At 40.3% G+C, this 19594-nt stretch overlaps 1 protein-coding gene across 2 annotated transcripts in view; it reads right to left on the bottom strand.

Moving 5' to 3' along the window:
• kat6a (K(lysine) acetyltransferase 6A) overlaps nt 1-18992 on the bottom strand; it is a 37687-nt gene extending 18695 nt beyond the window's left edge. The window contains exons 1-2 of one of the 2 annotated variants that reach the window (XM_065250867.1): nt 18848-18992; nt 15917-17194 (exon numbers count right to left, since the gene is read on the bottom strand). In XM_065250867.1, coding sequence (XP_065106939.1) covers nt 15917-16567 — 651 coding nt within the window. In that variant the 5' untranslated portion in view covers nt 16568-17194; nt 18848-18992. Of the gene's footprint in view, nt 1-15916; nt 17195-18209; nt 18565-18847 lie in introns of those variants that run through there. The other variant, XM_065250868.2, reaches the window with a different exon arrangement.
• Nucleotides 18993-19594: the final 602 nt, after the last annotated feature.

Raw genomic sequence — 19594 nt, 5'->3', positions numbered from 1 at the left:
AGCAGATCCATTGATAAGCTGAAACAACACAAGTCTGAACACTGAGCAAATGAGCTACGCTATGGAAACACTGGACAAATTAATTGCGCTTTATGAACCCTATTATGGCCAGCTACATTAACCTCAATCTCAGGACACTGCTATACCTCTACAGAGATTTACTAAAGCCTGAAGCAAACAGACACACTTTCAAAAGGTAAAACACCGTGTACGAACCCTTTACAAATAACATACCCATCATGCAATCATGCATGAAATATGAGACTATGTCTGTGAACTCCAGACTGAAGTCTTATAAACTAATGATGAGATTTGGAGCATCAAAGTATGATTTCAATCATTTTCATGTATGTAGGTGATTTTATGTAGTAAATCACAAAAATGTACTTCAGCTTGGTTTTCACAGACTGGTCAAGCCATCACTGCATTACATATGAAATTACCCCAGGTGTCAACGCAAACCAATGTATTCATTTCACATAGCAACTTTTATTTGCAACTTATAACTTGCTGGCCTAAAAATATGCAAAGGTAGCTTTGAATCCTAACAAAAACACAGATTGCCATAGAGGGTCAGAGTATTAATTTACAGAAAAGGTCCTGTGGACATGATCACAGTGGATGTGTGGGACCAGACGTGGGTTTGTTGTCAGGGTGTGGGCACAAAGGCATGTGTCGATGCTTATTCTAAGCCACACCATCTGACATTTGCTTTAAGAGCCCCATTAATCTTTCAGCTTGTCCAAGAGAGACCCACCCACGACGCAGTATGCATCATACACACAGAGCAAACAAACAAACAGTTACACATCTCGGAAAGGAGACAGATGTGTGTAGAAAAGGTTAACAAATCTAGGACAATGTGAAACGAAACAGCAGCAGATTGTGGAGAGCAATATTCTAAGCATAGCCAGGGCACCAGACTGTAGGCACACCTTAAATCGGCCTACAATGCAATATTACAATTTTTCCCCAAAATAACTGTATTACTGACAAATAATTTGATAACAAATATACTTAACTACCTTTGTTGCACAATTGATCAAACTTTCAGAATAGGAAGTTATGAACCAAAGAATCATACAACCTCCTTAACTAATTCTGTATAAGACACCCCAAAATACACAATTTACACAAAAGGTAAAACATATCAGCAAAATATTACAAATTTAATGCGCATCATACCCCATGCTTGTGCATGTTTGTAAGCAGCAGCCATCATTGACAAGCACATATAAACCCCTTACATGCGGTTTGCTGTGACCGTTTTTAATGAGAGAGAGCACAAACCATTTGATATTTGAGATGAAAAATAAAACTTAACTCAGAGTTTAGGAGATCTCACTTGAATCTGTCGTCTATGTGACACCACAGTCAACACGTGATCATTTCAAATCCGTTTACAAGACGAATGCTCTTGTTACGTTTAATATAAAAAGTTTACATTGCGTTGTAAAAATGATGAATTTATCTTGATACTAAATTCATATAAGAACGTATTAACACAAGGTTTTTGTTATTCTGTTATAATACATAACATTATTGTTTATGTAATTTTATATACAAAACAATTATATTGCATGTTGGTCCAGTTTAATTCAAAGGACTCATTGATTTGGTACATTCATTTTTTGTAAGCCTTTAAAAAGTAATTATTTTAGACACAATTTTGTAATATTTAAAGCTTAAATTCTCTAATATCTTTTTAAAACATTTAAAATCATTCGGCAGAATTTTCAAAAAAAATAAAAAATTCAGAGAAAAGGCAAAAAAAGTCTGCATATATCCAATGTTGTCCAGTTAGCATATTATAATGAGATGAGTGGCATGGCTATATATGAAGTATGAAGTTTGGTTGCAAAACACGATAAATGCTTTTTTTATTGTTACCGCCAAAATCAGTATTGTATCAGGTCAGTATTAAAAAATTATTTTTTAATTTTACGCAAAATCTGATATCCACCATGTTATTCTGTCATCTTTTCTCCCTTTTTTCCAAACCGCGATAAACACCAGTCCTCCTTCTCTGCTGAATGCAATAAATCCGCTCAACAAATCACAGCGCACCATTCCACGCATTGTAAACAACAATGGCAGGGGGTTGAATACACACATAATCTTAGTTTTCCTCATCTACTTTGTACTTTGTGATCAACAAACAAACAAAACAAAATAATAATTTTGATGGCATTGATAAACCTGTGGTGGATTCCTGTGGCGGAGAAGAAACGTAAGCCATCAAAATCATTAATTTTATGTGAAAAAAACTTGGCTGAAGGAAAAATGCAGACTGTCGCTTGTTCTCACAAGACGGCACCAAGCTTCTGTCATGCTAACACATTGACCCCATGGGATCTTATGAAAAACTTTCCATTAATTTTCTCGAAGTCAACGAAACAATTTACAGCTGATGACTGTCAAAAAAAAAGTTCAGTGACGACGTCCCAAGGATGACAGCAAAAATGGCAGTGTTCCTAATATGACAAAGTAAGTGTTTTTATTAATGCCATTAATGTTTATTTTTTTAATCAGTGTATACCACTAGTCAACTAAATGAATATAACATGGCAAAGATGAATGCACATTTATATATTGATTCAATAGATTTATATAATTTTTTTTTAATTGTCATTGATGTTTTTGCATTTTGCAAAAAAAAAATCAGTTTTTATAATAAATCTTTGAAAATCAAATTACGGATTTAAATTTTTTATGTTATCATAACTTAAAGATGCTATGTGAAAGTTTGTAAAAGAAAATAGTGGTTTTCATCTTGTCACTTTCTTGGTATAGAAAACACATTTTTACAAAAAATCTTTTACATGTTTTTTATCTTCTATCCAGTTTTCCTGACCTGGGCAACTGATGTCTAAGACCTTAACTCTCATAGATAATGTTTTTGTGTTATTTTAGAAGTTCGCAGACTCTCTTTCTATCTCTCATATCTGCAATGTCTAATGACCCTGTATATTCTTGCGGTTATGTGCGAGATGTGTTAAGATGTGTTTGATTTCACGCTGGTCAGTGTAGACCCATCGGTAGATTAACTGAGCAAACAGTGACATAAAACGATTGATGTCTTGTGCAAATGAGTGGGAAAAACCCAGCCACGCATTTAGTATTCGTCACGGGGGCTAAAAGAAAAATCTTTGTACCTGTGGTTTTTAAAACCAATAGTTACAGGAACACTTGACCCAAATCAGACAAGTTGATTACATGGATGAATTCAAGACTTCAAACAATCTAGATGAACCAAATCAGAATTAAATGGACTGCAACTGCATTTTTTTATCTTTTAAAGTCAGATAATGTTTGACTTGGCGTAACATCTTAAAGCACTTGTGGCAGGCGTCTTAAAAAAAAATCTGGTGCAAGAGTCTTACAAGACAGTGGTGCTTGTAAAGATGACAAATTTAAAGATGCAACTTTTAAGAGGGTAAAGTGACTAACAGCTAAGAGAGAGACAGAGAGAGAGAGAGAGAGAGAGAGGAAAAGACAGACAGAGAGAAAGGCAGAAAGCAGTATTAAGCAGGTCCAGGCAGGGAGGAGAGAGGACAGGGACAGTATGATTTATTGGGTTCATTTTCCTTTGACTCAAGTCCACACAAATATACACACACATACTCAAGGGCAGAAAAACTACTTTTCTTTCTTAAACAACACCCAATCCGATTAAAAATAGGTTAAACAGAATACAATTCTCTACAGCAACCATGAAAAAAAAACATTTCACTTCTCTTTATGTTAGTTTATGATGGATGACATTGAAGTTCACAGCTGCATTAGCAAGCCACACTAACTTCCTTTAAAAACTTATCTAGTCTGTCACTTACTGGAGAGATTTTCTTTAATTCAATATCACTGTCGTGCCTTTATATCTTAGTTTTAACTGTATGAAATAAAAATATATTGAGAACTTAATATTAGGGCTGCACGATGTGAGGAAAAGTTGCGATGTGCGGTGACATTGTTTAATGTTGCGATGACGATGTGAGTTGCGATAAATATTTTATATTTTTTTCATGTTTTATGCTGCATTTACATCAACCGCGGTAGAGGCGTGAAGCGCGAGTGATTTTGATGTTAAGTCAATGTGAAGACGCGTTGACGCGGAAGAGGCGTTCGGCGCGGAAGACGCGTTTCCGCCTCTTTCGCGCGTGAAGCTCGCGCGAAAGATGCTAATTGAGCGTTGTGCACGGTACGCGCGAAAGGTGCTTTGTGCATTTTGCGGTTCAGGCGAATTTGGGGCTGACGCCCAAGTTAAAAAATGTTTAACTTTGGCGGAATTTCGCGCCGCGTTAACCAATCAGGAGCCTGCCTGCTGCTGTGGTGGCAGCCCCGCCCGGAGTCACTCACTCAACCGATATTGTCCGTGCGCAGTCACCCAGAGCTATACGACACAAGTCCTTATTTCTATAGAGGAAACAGGAATAAAAAGGACCTCGCTTGGAAGAGTGTCAGTAAGGACTTTGGCCAACCTGGTAAGTTGTAATACACACTTCACTTTTGAGTCACGTGACGTTTATCGACCCGCGCCGTTTATTTTCCCCCTATAGTAAGGTTACCAAATACAAACTGGTAACTCTCTCAATAAATGCACAGTCAACATAAGTCATCCTACAAACAGAGAACCGCATAGCACTTGCCCCTCACACAAGAAGCGGAGTTTGCCTCTGACGCGCGTGAAATGCTTGCTTTTTCCGCGCGTCTACACCGCTCTACACGCGCGAATGCATCCAAATTGTTCAAGCGGCAAACCACGCGCGGTAGACGTGATTTTGACGCCCCAAAACGCGTTTGGTGTAAACTCAGCATTAGGGTGCCATTCACATGTCGCGCCTTAAAACGCGTGGAAAACGTTAGACACTTAGGTTATTGAGACATGACCTGCACGCAGCACTTGTGTCATTCTGAAAGTTAAAATGTTTTTGAACAGCCTGGAAAAAACGAGCGCGTCGCACCGCGTGCGAGTCGCGACCGCGGCGCTTCCAGACCGCACATACATTTGAAATAATGAACTTGAGCGCGCAATCGCCGCAATATGTGAATCACCGCTTCCACAGTACTTGTGTTTGCAGCGTCATCTCTCCTAAATTCAAAATAATTCCATGATATAGCTGAAGTGCTGTTCCTTTTCACCACAAAGTCTTCGTCTGACAACACATTTTCCTTACTCTTCTCTCCTCCGCCATTGTTTTTGCTAACAGGCACAACAGGCAAGCGTCGCAACTGACACCTCACAAATCAATCTGAACGTATCTGACATGGGGGTTCCCCTGATTGGCCTAATAGCATGAACGCGCAAACCATGTCTTCAGGACTAAACATGATAGGTCAAACGTTATTACATGCGCTTACCGTTTTCCCTTCATTCAAGGCTGTCTGTTGCGATGTGTTCATCGCGTGAGTTCATATCGCGATGTCGATGAAAATTCGATGTATCGTTCAGCCCTACTAAATATAATGAGGCCCATCTGGTATCACATCTAGACTAGAGCCCGACCGATTTATCGTTTTGCCGATTTTATCGGCCGATATGAGCATGTCGCAGATATATCTGTATCGGCGTATTAGCCGCAGATATGAAGCCGATATGAACGTTCCTTACAGAACACATTAAATGCTTTTGAAAGATGTAAGTACTTGTTTGTCCAGCAGAGTGCGCCCTATTGGTTGCTAATGGCGACGCAGGTCACTCACTGTAGTGACATCAGCCAATCCCCCACCCCCTTCACTTCAGTCAGTCTCTCAGTTCAGATGGCGGCCGGGGCAGTCACGCGGTTTCTTCAAAACATTTTACACCTGGTATTAAGGCGCGCTTTGGTCGATTGGATTATAAGTGGACGAGAGAGACACATTCCTGTTTACATTTGGTGGTTTTAATCAGTCTTTTTTGTCCACTTGCGAGTTGTTTCAAACGCAAGCGGAAGAAATGACGCGAGGCGGAGAAAGGACGCGCTTAAACTGACGCGCAGTCTGTGGGAGTACAGCTGCTTGTGCTGTTACATGCTCATTTCAAAGCAATTGATTAAATAAGCTCGCGCAACTTTACACCCTTTCTTAAATAAAAGAGGCGGAGAGCAGACGCTTCAGTTTTATAAAAGTTTAAAGTCCCGGCAGAACACTGTGGGTTCGTGTTATAAAAAAGTTGTGCAGTACATTAAACATTAGCCTACATCAGTATGTTGTCAGTAATTCAAGCATTGTCGTCTTAACGGTAAGTTTTTAATTAATTTGTGAAGTCCATAACTTACTCTAAAGCTAATAAACAATGACTTTATAAGTTTCCATTTTTTAAAATAAGCCCTATATAACATTATTCTCGTTAAAACTGACAATGGTTTAAGTTATATGTATTTTGTTTTGTTTGTGTTTTAAAGTTATTTATAATAAGTCAAATTTACTGTTTTGTGCACTTATATCAGAATCATTTTGGATAATAAAGTTTATTGTTAACTTGTAAAACACACCTGCCTATATTACATATCTTTGTCACGTCATTTTAAGTGTTTGATCACCACATTTGTGGTGTGATCAGAGTGTGATCATTGCAAAAAGTATTCATATATAGTATATTCTGTTAATGTATATAGTGTATTCTATGTACAGTACTGTAGTTAGGCATGGGCCGATTACCGGTTTCAAAATATACCGAGGTTTAAAACAGTCAAGGTTTCAAAACCACTAAAATGTTCTGTGATACCGTCTCCAAGGTATGAGCTGTGTTTATACAAAATTCATTTAATCATGAAGTCATGTGATTGATTTGATGTTTACATTTAATATATATTACGAAAATATTATATATGTTTTGAAAGCATATTATAATTTAAAGGCTTTATTGTACCTGGCATTTGAAAATAACACATTTTAGTGTTGCAATGGCAATACCGCAACACCGTGAAACCGTGGTATTTTTGCTAAAGGTTATCATACCGCCAGAATCTTATACCGGCCCATGCCTAACTGTAGTAGTATAATATACTGTAGTATATGTTTACTGTACTATAATATGCACATAATGAATATCGGCCGATATATCGTTATCGGTCTTTTTTTACTCTGTAATATCTGTATCGGCATCGGCCCAAAAAAATGCATATCGGTCGGGCTCTAATCTAGACACACACACACACAAAGTTGAGCAATTCAGGACAATAGCCCCCAAAACTTGTATTGATTGTGATACGTTTAGAAAATGACTATTGTTCAGAACAAGTCAAAACAAGTGGAGCAACTTGGCCAGTTTGCAGACACACCTTCATTATTCATACAACAACTCCGCCTCCAACAACAACTTCTCTAAAGAGAAGTAAAATAACTGAACAGACGTACAAACTATTCAAAGTGCCGAATTAAAGCACAGCTGCCAGGCAGTCGACCACCACAGGAAATCTAAAAATATTCCAGCAATGTAGGAGAAAAATTATTCTTACAGAAGTGCATCAGACCGAATAAAAGTCTCCCACTTACACAAATGCATCAATCTGCCAGTTTTACCCAGCCTTCAATTTGCTCTTAATGTACGCAAAGCTTAGAGCGTGTTACGCATAGAAAATCACAAGCTTGAAATATGAAGGAGTAACTGTGGATACAACAAGACCGTGGAGGAAAGGCAGGGGGAAGGAGGGAGGAAGACCTACTGTCCTTGTCTATGACTCAGTCAAGGTTCTCATTAACATGTGAAACTCATTTATGCATTCACCTGCCTGTACAGCCCATCACCCAAAAGCTCATGTACCAAAACACCAGCGATCAATGCACGGGAGACAGCTGGACACACACACCCTAACACAGAGAAAAACAAAACAATAGAGCGCAAACATGCAGATGCACAGACAATGTTGGACAACAGGGTGAGACAAGATTACAGTCTCACCGGCTGTGTCAAAGACCAAAACACCACCACACCTTTTCCATTGAGGATTGTAGTGTGCTAAAACATTCACTGAAAAGTTTGCCTTAAAATGCATCCTATTTTAACCACATCCAGCACTCGCTTTTATGACAATGCATGATACCAGGTGATGTCCCATTGTAATAAATGAATACATTCATTCAACCCTAAACCAATTTTCTCTATTCCTAAAAGCCCTTTCACAGCCGTTCAAACAATAAAACACCTTTCAGATCACGTGCAACTTCCAAAACACCTCCTGTGGAAATCAAGGAGAAATGAAGCCCTTTGGTTGGTTTATCAAGTCCCTGGATATCACAGCTTTCTAAACAGATCTACGAAACATGCCACAATCTATTGTAACTTGTGTACTTCTGTGAAAATGTGACAAAACCCATTTCTCTAAAGTGAGTGTTCCAGACTTGGAGGTCTCGCTAGTGAATCTTGTACAAATAACAGGCCATAGCAAATATATCTTACAGTAGGGTTTAATGAAGCGGAAAAGCACGCACACACGCCGAGTGTGGTAAATCACACTCAGCCTTGTCCAACTCAAATCCATCATGGGGCACAATGACTGTACGCCACAAAAGTCCTACAAGTATCAATGTTAAAAGAGGTGAAGCAGTATGTGATGCAAGGCACAAATTTGTGTATTATAGGGTTAAAAAATTTGCATGTCAACTATGTAATTCATATTAGGTCTACATGATATTGAAGATGTGCAATAACTTGTAAAATAATGTGATATACAATGTTAAAAAAAACAGAACCTTGACCGTGTGGGTTTATTTATTTTTTGTGGTTATTTTTTATTTGGATATCTGGTTAGCTTACAAGCGCCTGTGGAAGTAAAGACTTGGTGCATGTTTGACATCGACGTAAGCTGCGCAGACCGGCGTATAACAGCAGTAGCATGCATGATTCAAAAGCTTCCTATGCGCACTCGCGCTGCGGCAACCCTGCAGATCTGCGCAATGCTGTGAAGTCGAACACACCTCACGTGACTGAGGCACTATGGTTTTAAAAGGATGCAGTTATTTTCGGAATTACTTCGGTAAGACGAAAATACATTTAGTCAGGTGCAAAATGTACAGCGCCGTCACAAGTTCCCTCATAACATCTCATATTTAAACATCAAATGTCAAGAGATACCGGAGAGCCAGACGAGCATTACATCTTGACTGAGAACAGGTGAGAGGACGACATGACAAGATAATCTGTAAAATGATAGCAAAAGACTTTAAGCTGCCTAATATTATGAAGCTTGTGCTTTGACTGGACGTGTTTAAAAGCGCACAATTATGGTGCACATAAAACACAGGAGTTAAACTTTCTGTCCAGTACCTAAATTAGTTTAAGTCTTGTATGTTTTGCAGATATATGAATGTTGTATAATACATTTATGTTGAATCAAGGCTTAATATTATGTAGCATGCATCATATAGAAAGCGCTTCAGTTTGTGTTTATTAACCCTTTAGTTTTACTTCATCACGCAGCTATTCCTGTTAGAAGTTTCTGTTAAAAAGCATGCAATTCATTAATAATTTAGTATGTATTCATTTATCTGCAATAGTTTTTTCAAAATTAAGTTTTATTTGCAATTTGACATTTGCAATATTTCTAAGTGATACATCAATATTTTTTTTGTATTGGTGTGGACTCTACTTTCCCTTAAATTTAGAATGATTTTAAACTTTATATTGTCATCATCTTCGTTTTTTGTCTTTTACTGCGCCTCAAAAATTATTAAGAATTTTAACACTGTACAAAAAGTGCTTTAAATGAAAAATATATGATTTAGTGATTACATTACAGCACATTGCATCGAGTCTTGTTAGAATAGCGTAAACAACCTTTCTGAAATGTCTTCGGCTCTAATATTTTAGTGATCTTGAGAAGTTTATAGACAAATGATGGTCGTTTGGTGTTGCTAATGGTTACTACTGAAGTGTTGTAAATCTTTCTACATTGCAGTAATGTTTATGATCATCTCATGCCACGCAAGAGCAATCAGGACAAAAGGACCAACACTGATTACATTCCAGACAGATAATCAATGTTAAAGGCCGTTCTGTACTTATGTCTCTAGTATTTTCGCCATTCCCTTCTTTACTTCGAGGACGACAACAACACCTACCAGTGTAAGCATAACCTTATGCTTACTAAAATCTGTTTTAATCAATTAAATATTACCTCACCACCACATATACCCTTAGCTTCGTAGAAAAATGTAAGAGTTCTCCTATTCGTTGTTCTCAATTTCTGCTATTAAAAAGTAAAACAAACACAACATAGGGCTGGGTGGTATATCAAGTTTTGTAATATAATCTGCATTTATTTTCCCAGTGGGATGAAACAATACAGTGTATATCCGTATGGTCTGATATGACCCTCCTTCTTTGCAACAGAAGCTTTACCAAAATCTACACTAAGGTCAGACATACGCTTTCCAAACAGCTTGCATGTTGTACAACTGTATATTTTCAACATTTATTCCACTTATACAGATCGAATTTATCAGGATTTTTATCGTATATTGTATTTGGTCACTATAGCACAACCTTAACATAACATGAAATAAGTCAAATCTAAAAAGGTACATGATGTACTACGACGATGAGTGGACCATTTAAAACCCACTGTATAATTAATTGATGCATTTTTTGTTTCAATTGAAGATCCTAAAACCACAAGTTAATATGTAAAACAAAAATTGAAGCACTATCAGTGACATTTCAACGTATGCTTTGGTCAATATAACAGTCATATTTTCCAAACGAATGACCAGAAATATACAAAAAAAAAAAAGGTGTTCTGAAGGTCCCTTACAAAAAGTTTTGTCAACGCTTTGTAGGTACTAGAAAATGTCTGCATACAAGTAACCCAAACATAATTTAGACTGATCTTGATCAGAGCAAAGAGATCTAGACATAACAAAAAAAAAATCTTCAAAGCATTGAGCGTTACAATGCGCACATCACACTTTTTCTTCAGAATAGATTCAGAAAGGGGACTTAAAGTGTGCACATCGCCTTACACGTTCATAATGTTCAAATACATTATGCAGAATTCTAATACAGCTTGCATGACAAAAACCTCGAAGGATGGCTTATTTGCTTACATTTTTGACTTTTCACTACTTCTGCCAAATAGAAAGAGCATAGGAAATGAAGAGAGAAGAGAAGTGGGATCATGCAAAGCCGCAGGCCAATTTAAAACTCGAGGGCACCTTGGTACGATGTGTAAAAAGCTGCAGCTCCAAACTTTGAGGTTTAATTAAACACCTGCTCCTAATGTCCATATCATAGTGTCCCATAATCCCCTTTCTCCCTTGCCTGAACTAAAACTGGACGTCATAGGCTCCCAGTTCAATCTGGATTTTCACACGTCCCCAGAATGACCGTCCGGAGAACTTTCCTTCAACCCTAGAGCTTTCAGCTGTGAAAGGGCAACACGAGGCTCCCATCCCTCTTACTGCTGACTCTTACACAAAACCCTCTCATCAGGACCAGCCCACTTAATGTCCTTTATATACACACTCATAACACCCCCCAAAGCTATGAGATTTCCTATCTATACATCCATGCCCCTTGTTTGACTCCAGCCCCCCTTCCACTCCCCACATATGCCCCGGCAATGACCCTCTATTAGAGCAAAAGCGTTTAAGTGAGTCTGCGATCATGTTTAAATGGAGGAGTGCGACAGTCATTCGTGTGTTGACTGCTCGTATACCACCTCCGTACCGGGGTCAGAGCTAGTGCTCACCCATTTGTTTTGCTCTCTTCCTCACTGCAATGCACTACAACATAACCCACAATGATCTCACAGGCCACTGCATGGGAATAGCCAGCAATGCGCTGCTTTAAGCAGCCGAGCAGAGAGCGCAGTTAAGTAAACGCAGATGTAAACAAATGCTTATGACGTGCATTCATGTGCTTGCGGTACAAACTTAAAGAGCCATTTTTACAGTAGTTTTTACCGCGCACGGCACCAATTCCTTAGGTACATTCGTTTAAACCAGCGAGAGTGTTTTTCCCACTTCCTCGCATGCAGAAAATTGCAAAGCACCTGGGCTTTACTGATGGCCTCGGTTTTAAGAAGGTTGTGATCATGACAGTGACAGGTCTTTATCAGTAAATCAGGAAAAAAACTGAACATTTCAGACATACTCCATTTGCCACGTTTTAACTGTTATGCGACCCATTATGACCTTTGACAAATGACGTAATCAGAACAACCGTGTTAATAATTTAAGTATCCGTTGTTTAACAAGTACATTTAAGGCAAATACATTTCTTGTTACCTAAAATCAACTGTCGCCAGTTGTAGTTACGGCTGGGCTGCAGATGTGACACCTCACAGAACACAAATCACATTAAAAGCAGTCCTTCCAGAAAAACAGTTCTTTTGTGATTGTTGCAGGCAAAAATCCTTGATCTTGCGGCACGTTTTCTTAAAAAATGCGATGGAATATGCGGGATATTTATGCAATTTTATGCGATGAAATTGCCAAAACTGTTTGCAGCTTTCATTGATGTTCACTTCACGTAATCACATTACTTCCTAAAATTCCCATGACAAAAAGGGACATAGCTGCGCATGTGTAAAGTAAATGCAAAATTTTTCAACTTTCTGCTAAGATATACATGACTTTTTGTTACGAAAAGCCCAGCATATTTTGCGTGCAGAAATCTGCAATTTATGCGGTGAAAGTGCGGCGTATATAAAAAATGCGGCCCCCGTATAAATATGCGATCGCATAACCCCGTTTTTTTTTGGAGGGACTGTAAAAGATGAATGATAAAGTCATCTAACAGTTTTTTCGACGCTGGCTGTGTGTGGCATAAGCCATCAGCGTGTAGCAGTTTGCTCTTACGGTGCTTTGGTGTCGTACGACAATCGGTCGGTCTGTGGGTCACTGCATGGGCTCGAATGTATTTATCTTGGTACACAATGTTAATGCGCTAGCGTGACCCAACCGGAGAATCTATTGGCCAAACGGAAAGATTTATCGTCCAAGGCTGTTAATTAAAAAAAAGACCAACTATAGACCAATAAATCGGATTCGGCAATATATTGGTCGACCACTATTTTGAATTCAGACATACTAATCACCTTGCATACTGATTTTCGCTTACTATATAGTACGGAAACCAATTTCGCTCCTTTTTTTTACTTATGAGCCCAATTGTAGCGTTAGTGAATAAATCAAGTTACTTGGGCATTTACTTTGTAAGGAACTGAAATGGATACGGTGGCTTAAAACTTATTTTACGTAAATGCAAAACTCAACAGAAAAAAACATCTGCAAATTTAACCTGGCAAAAATCTAAAATCTTTCAACTTTCACGATCAAAGAAGCCACCAAATATCTATTCAAGTTCAAAGAAAAAGCTATCAAGTATCAAAACAAAATATGATGAACAAAATAACTATTACTCTTCATGTTGTGACGAGTTAAGTTCAACCAACACTACTGCGAATAGCTCATCAGAGTCTTACAGACATGCAAGGAGAAAAGTGGAAATTCAATTGTCCCAGAGACATTTTTCATATAAAGCAATATACAGTCTCACTGCAAGTAAGAAATTACAGCCCATAAATTCTCAATTCCCAAGCCACTGGCAAATATGAAAGCTGATTTTGAACCATCATGCAAAAAACTATTTGTAAATGCATTCTAGTCAAAACACAGAGGTCTCACTGCTACAAAAACAAACCAGCAGGGGGTGGAAAGACAACCAAACCAGACAACCAAACATATGCAACCTAACATTACATCATCAGTGAACACAGTGCAGATTACATTATCATTATTCTGCAACAGTGGACAAACTTATAAACCTGTGCATAATAGACAAGAAACTTTCCATCTCCAATTTGGCATCTCCACAGCAATGTCTAAAAGCAACATCTAATCCTTTTCCTCAAGTGCAGATGCCTGAAGAGGTCATGTGACTCCAAAGGGGTAGACACTTGTGGAAGACTTAATTCCTGACCCAGACACAACACACGGGGCACCTCGGCCGTGTGTAAAGCTGTCAACGTCAGGTACCTGAAAACATAACACAGACCTGGACAGTAAAACCAGAGCTCAAATTTAGCAGGGCATCACTCTGACAGCCAAAACCCTACAGTGCACATCAGGGATGGGACCCATATCAGATGTGATAGGAGGGGTGGGTGTGTGTGTTTAGCCTCTGGGGAGCATAAGGCAGAGCTGCTATTTATCGGGTTACAAAAAAGTGGGTGTGTGTATTGCCCTGCTCTTGTCGCCTGTATGTCTGCTGTTCAGCTTCTATCTCTATCTTCATCCTTCTCTCTCTCTCTTTCTCTCACTTGTGCGGTGTGTTATGAAGTACATCGGTCTGAGCATGCGTGCATCTCTTCTGCCAGCACCACGTTTCGAAAAAACTCTCCATCTCACCTCTCTCGCACATTTACACAAACATAAGGCCTATCCCTGCCTCTCCCGCTTCCTGTCTAACACAAACCCATTCCACTTGGTTTTCGCCTACATTTCCAAACACAAAAACAACACACCCTCTTATTCCCTCACGTGTTTGTCTCTTTCTTTCTCTCCCCCTAAAGCAGCCCATCTTGCAGCTGGCAGGCTCGGCAGGAAGCAAATCTCTCGTGGGCTTTTATTCTTGACCATCTCGTCTTTTCTGCTATGTTTTCGGGTGAATTATGTGGCTTGGCTTTGCAAATTGACAACGGTTACGTTTTTTGATGGCTATGTTGTTTACATGCACAAATTTGTGTCACTCTGACTTAATTCTATCCGATTAAAAGTTATGACACCACAGTTTACATGTAACCCCAAACATTGCAATCTGATTGAAATGTTTGTTTACATTAAATGTACATTCTATATAATCCGAACCAAACGTCTGCACAAGTGCACAGCCAGAGATGCCAGATTTGCGTATCAAAACCATTCCAATAACTATTTACAGCCCAAATACTAATAACTAGTCAACAAAATCCTTTCATCTTTAACCCGCAGAAAAAAACAACTGGTGGAAACAATTTAAACAATAGTCCAAATCTAGACTCGAAAAAAGCAGAAGACTTTGAAATGCCATGCTGCGGACAGCACTCTTGTCGAGTTCACGCTTTATCTCTTGATAAAAGTCAAAGCTGAGTTGGAGAAAGTTGTTCTTAAGAAGTTTTTAGATACAAGTAATAAAAACCAATTATCGAAAAGGCACAATGCTACTTTATGTAATGTTATGAAAGTACACATGAACACTGCAGAATGTACAGAGCATGTTGCCATTGCCTTGCTATTGCATGTTTCTGTGAAGAAAATTATGTGATACGTAAATAAGAGGTAAATATAAGACATGAACTTGAGCACAATTGTTCTGCGCATGTGCACAAGGTATTTTTGGATCCAATTGAGATAAAACTACGATTCACACGCTTACATGCGTACTTATCGGATGACGGATCGGTCTATATCACCCCTTTTAATACCATCAAAATTTGCATCCGAATGTGTTTACATCAGAGGTGGGCAATTCTGGTCTTGGAGGGCCAAAGTCCTGCAGAGTTTAGCTTCAACCCTTATCAAGCACACCTGAAAAATTTTCCAGGTGTGCTTGATTAGGGTTGGAGCTAAACTCTGCAGGACTGTGGCCCTCCAGGAGCAGAATTGCCCACCTCTGCTTTACATGAAGGCTTTTCAATCCGATTGAGCCATCAATATTATAACAAACGGATTATTTTGTTGCACGTAAACGTAGCTACTGTGATCATACAACACTGTCAACTTTGAGAAAAGCCATCAACATTGCCGTCTGAATGCACTAACAAAACCTCAAATATCAAAAGTTTCCTGTGGATGCCTGACCTGCAGCAAGACATTTTCTTTGGTTCAAGAAAACAGAAGTGAAATACACAAATAAATATCTTGAAAACAAAAGAAACTGAAAGTAAAAACTAAACCAACAAAGTACTCCACCCAAAACACTGCAACCATGTGATCCAAACGAGTTTCATAATCTTACCCGATCTTGTTCGTGGGGTAGCAGACGCACTGGAGGCAGAGAATTTAGGGATACGATGCCCGTCCCGTCGTTATGAGAACTCCTGCTTACCAAGCAGAAGAGCGGACCTTGTTTTACCACACGTCCATGAGCAACAGCCCGCTTCAGAGCCACCCGGAGCTGCTGGTGGAACAGGCCCGGCCCCATAGAGCCGCTGCCCGACAGGTAACACGCAACATCTGCCTGACATTTCAAAAAGCGCTCGATGCTTTTCAGAGTCGATCCACCGGGTTCGTGAAGTCCCTCTAGAGAGCGCTTGATCAGTTTGTTCCAGTCCAGGCCAGCTTTTTTGGAAGAGCTAGAGGTGGTGCTGGAACTTCCTCCTCCTCCTCCTCCTCCTCCTCCTCCCCCTGTTTTGGGCTTTTGGAACGCTATACGCCCAGGGTTTTCCGGGTCCTTGTAGGAGTTGAGCCCCTTGTTGGACACCTTGAGTATAGACCCATCTTTAACACTGAGTTCAAGGTGCTCCAAGACCGTCTTGCGGTCAAGCCCGTGGGACATTGACACAGCATTGCAGATACGTTCTTCGGACGGCCGCTGCTTTTGCTTTTTTACCTTTTTTATGGCTTCCAAGATCCAGGTGGTATACAACGGGTTGGCCAGCTTCACCATGGCTGCTTCAATACCGTTGGGCCACGGCCCAAAACACTCTTACAACCGTTAGGAAGCACCCAGTGGCCTCAGCCCTGGCGCTGCCTTGTCCTCGCCGCCCTCCTCCTCCTTATTCTCCTTCCAGGAGGCTATCCTTTGTCCCGGGGAGGTGTAGTAAGTCTCTCTGTGCCTGAGCAGGAGCTTTTAGAAAGGGAGCCGATCACCATAGCATAGGCTCCCTATATCCCCCCCAACCTAAAACGGATTCCCCTAACCCAGTTCCCCTTCTGGCTGAAGGGTGGCCACACCAAAGCAAAGTGGGGTGGTATGCAACAGGCAAGCAGACAAGAGTTTTGGGTGCCTTAAAAAAATTCACTCAGATAGAATCCTTAATGTTATGTAGTGTTATCCGTTTACATGGAGCATCATGGTAGAATACTGTGGAAGGGCCTTTGGACACTCATGCAGGTAGATTTTCCTCCCTTTGGAAAATAAAGATGTGAGAAAGTCTATCAAAAATCCAGTCGCTCTTCCTCGCTGTTCCTCCTAGCGCTGCTGACACCTGTGGTCCAGAACAGATCCTTCACTACAGCAAGAAAAGCAGGCTGAACATCTTCCTACTGAGTATTCCTGAAAAGCTCCTGCAACCTGCACAGAAACAAAACAAGATCAGGATTGGAAAAAACACAATAGGACAAAAACCAAAAAGACTAATAAGAGCATACATACATACAACAAATATCTACACAATGATAGGAAAAGTGTTACTAGAGTAGGCACATTTAAGTTCTGCATTTAGATCACAACATACAAGGCCCTACGACCATGGCTTTACTGTAAACAAAAACTAGATATCTACCACACACAGCTTAAAGGGATAGTTCACCCAAAAATGAAAATTCTGTCATCATTTACTCACACTCATTTTATTACAAACCTGCATTATTTTTGAAGGAAGATATTTTGAGAAATGTTTGTAAACAAACCGTTCGTGGGCCCCATTCACTTCCATTGTATTCTTTTTTACTACTATAAGTGGGAATGGGGCTCATGATCAGTTTGGTTACAAACATTAATTAAAATATCTTCATTCGTGTTCATTAAAACAAAGAAATTGATACAGGTTTGTAACAACATGAAGGCGAGTAAATGATGACCAAATTTTCATTTTTGGGTGAACGATCCCTTTAACTGTGTACACACAAACATAAACACATACAATGTTGCAAATACATCCTGGGTTGCATTATAAATTTGACTTAGACAATGAGTGCACGAAAAATCATTATTAATAAGATTATACGACTGGGAGAAACAGATTAAGCCATTCATGTATTCATACAATCGTGTCTAAAAGAGCAATGTAAATGATCACACAACTTTTATTATCTCCATTATTATTAGTACTGTAAACTGAAGTTATCCAATATCATAACAGAGATTCACAAGCACACAATATTTAAAAAAGTAGAAACAATGTCTCAACACATGGCTACTAGTAAACAAACAGCAACCATAATAGAGAGGATCGGTAGGGCACAGCAACAAGGCTCGAACGCTGTAAAACGTAAATAATATTACAAACAGATGTTTAAAAATGATTTGTTAGTTGTAAATATGCTTAAGTGGTGATCTATTTATTTCCCACACAACGCAAACTCACCAAGCGGATGTTATTAGCTTCCTAACGATCCAAAACACAAGCAACGTGCAACCAATGAGGACAATGTTTCCTCAATGTTCCCCCTCCTTCCCACCCTCCCTCGCCAGTTATTTTACACTGTAACACTCGTGAAAATGACATTTATTCAGACACTTCCAACGTGAAACGCCGTGAAGAAACACCGCGGCCTAACTAAACACACACAATGCCCGTAACCAGTGGCTACCGCGCTTGAGCCGTTAAAAAAGAACGCCAAGATCCCTGCCTTCCCTCCCTCGCGCCAACGTTTGACACGGCGGCGCGCGGCCTCAATCTCTGCCTCAGATACGCTTACGAAAAAATATATCCCTCACGCGCGCTTCCTCCTCCATTTTCTCCTCCACTTCCTTCACCACTTACTGTAAACCGCCCTCCCTACCCAACCGTGGAGCCTGCGGTGGCGGAGGAGACGAGGCCCGTGAGGGAAGTAGTTAGGCCTCGGCTCGCTCCCCCGCCCTCCCCCTTCCTTCATCTCCGCGTACCCCCCCCATTCCCTCTACCTTCTCCCGCTCCTTGGCTGAAAGACAGAACCACGAGTCCGGTTCGGACTAACGAACCGAGAGCATTTGTAAGCCAGCGTGTGACCATGCGATACTCACCGGAATTTCGGGTCGAGTGGCCGAGGAGAATGTGTTAGAACGCGCTCGAAACACAGACAACAACAAGCCTGAAAAATGCAGCCAGAGAGCAGTGGCTCCAGAGCTGACGCCATCTTTGAGTGAAACAGGAGCTTTGCGGGTGGGGGAGGGGGGAAACAGTCGGCGCTAGGGAGCGTCTGCATCGTGCGAACCGGAGTCGAAGAGGGAGGGATGGGAATAAAAGGGACTGCGGCGGGAGGAGAGAGGGGGGATACGGTTGCACATCTGAAGGGCGAATGCCCGCTGCTTGCGCGTGAAATGGAAGAAAGGGACAGATGGTAACGCGGAATGAAGAAAGGTGCGCTTGCTTGCACGTAGCGATGTGGCGCGCCTAGGGAGCGTCTGAATTTTGCAGCGGCGAATGAAATCAAAGCGATGGAGTGTGGTTTTAATGTTAGAGGGTATTTAAAGATCAAAGACAGTCCCTCCGCACCTCCCATCGGGCTTCTGCGTTGCGTTCTAGCTGCTGTTTTCGTGTAAGGGTACGGATGATCCCTCTTTTTAGGAGAAATTAAGAAAAACATATCGTGCTCGTGACAAAGCAAATGTTTTATTTTGGGAACGGTAATGTGGTACTACATAAACAATGGCTGCGCGCTCCCTCACTCTATCTCTCTCTTACTACAAGAGAGGATTATGTAAATTTCCCGCAGTGCTGTATGAGGCGGTGATGACAGGTGACCCACACACCTTTCTCATCACTGAAGG

This window comes from Paramisgurnus dabryanus, chromosome 5, assembly GCF_030506205.2.
Source record: "Paramisgurnus dabryanus chromosome 5, PD_genome_1.1, whole genome shotgun sequence".
Taxonomy (NCBI): Eukaryota; Metazoa; Chordata; class Actinopteri; order Cypriniformes; family Cobitidae; genus Paramisgurnus; species Paramisgurnus dabryanus.
The sequence above is the reverse complement of the archived record's forward strand: the minus strand, read 5'-3'. Positions and strand labels throughout refer to the sequence as shown.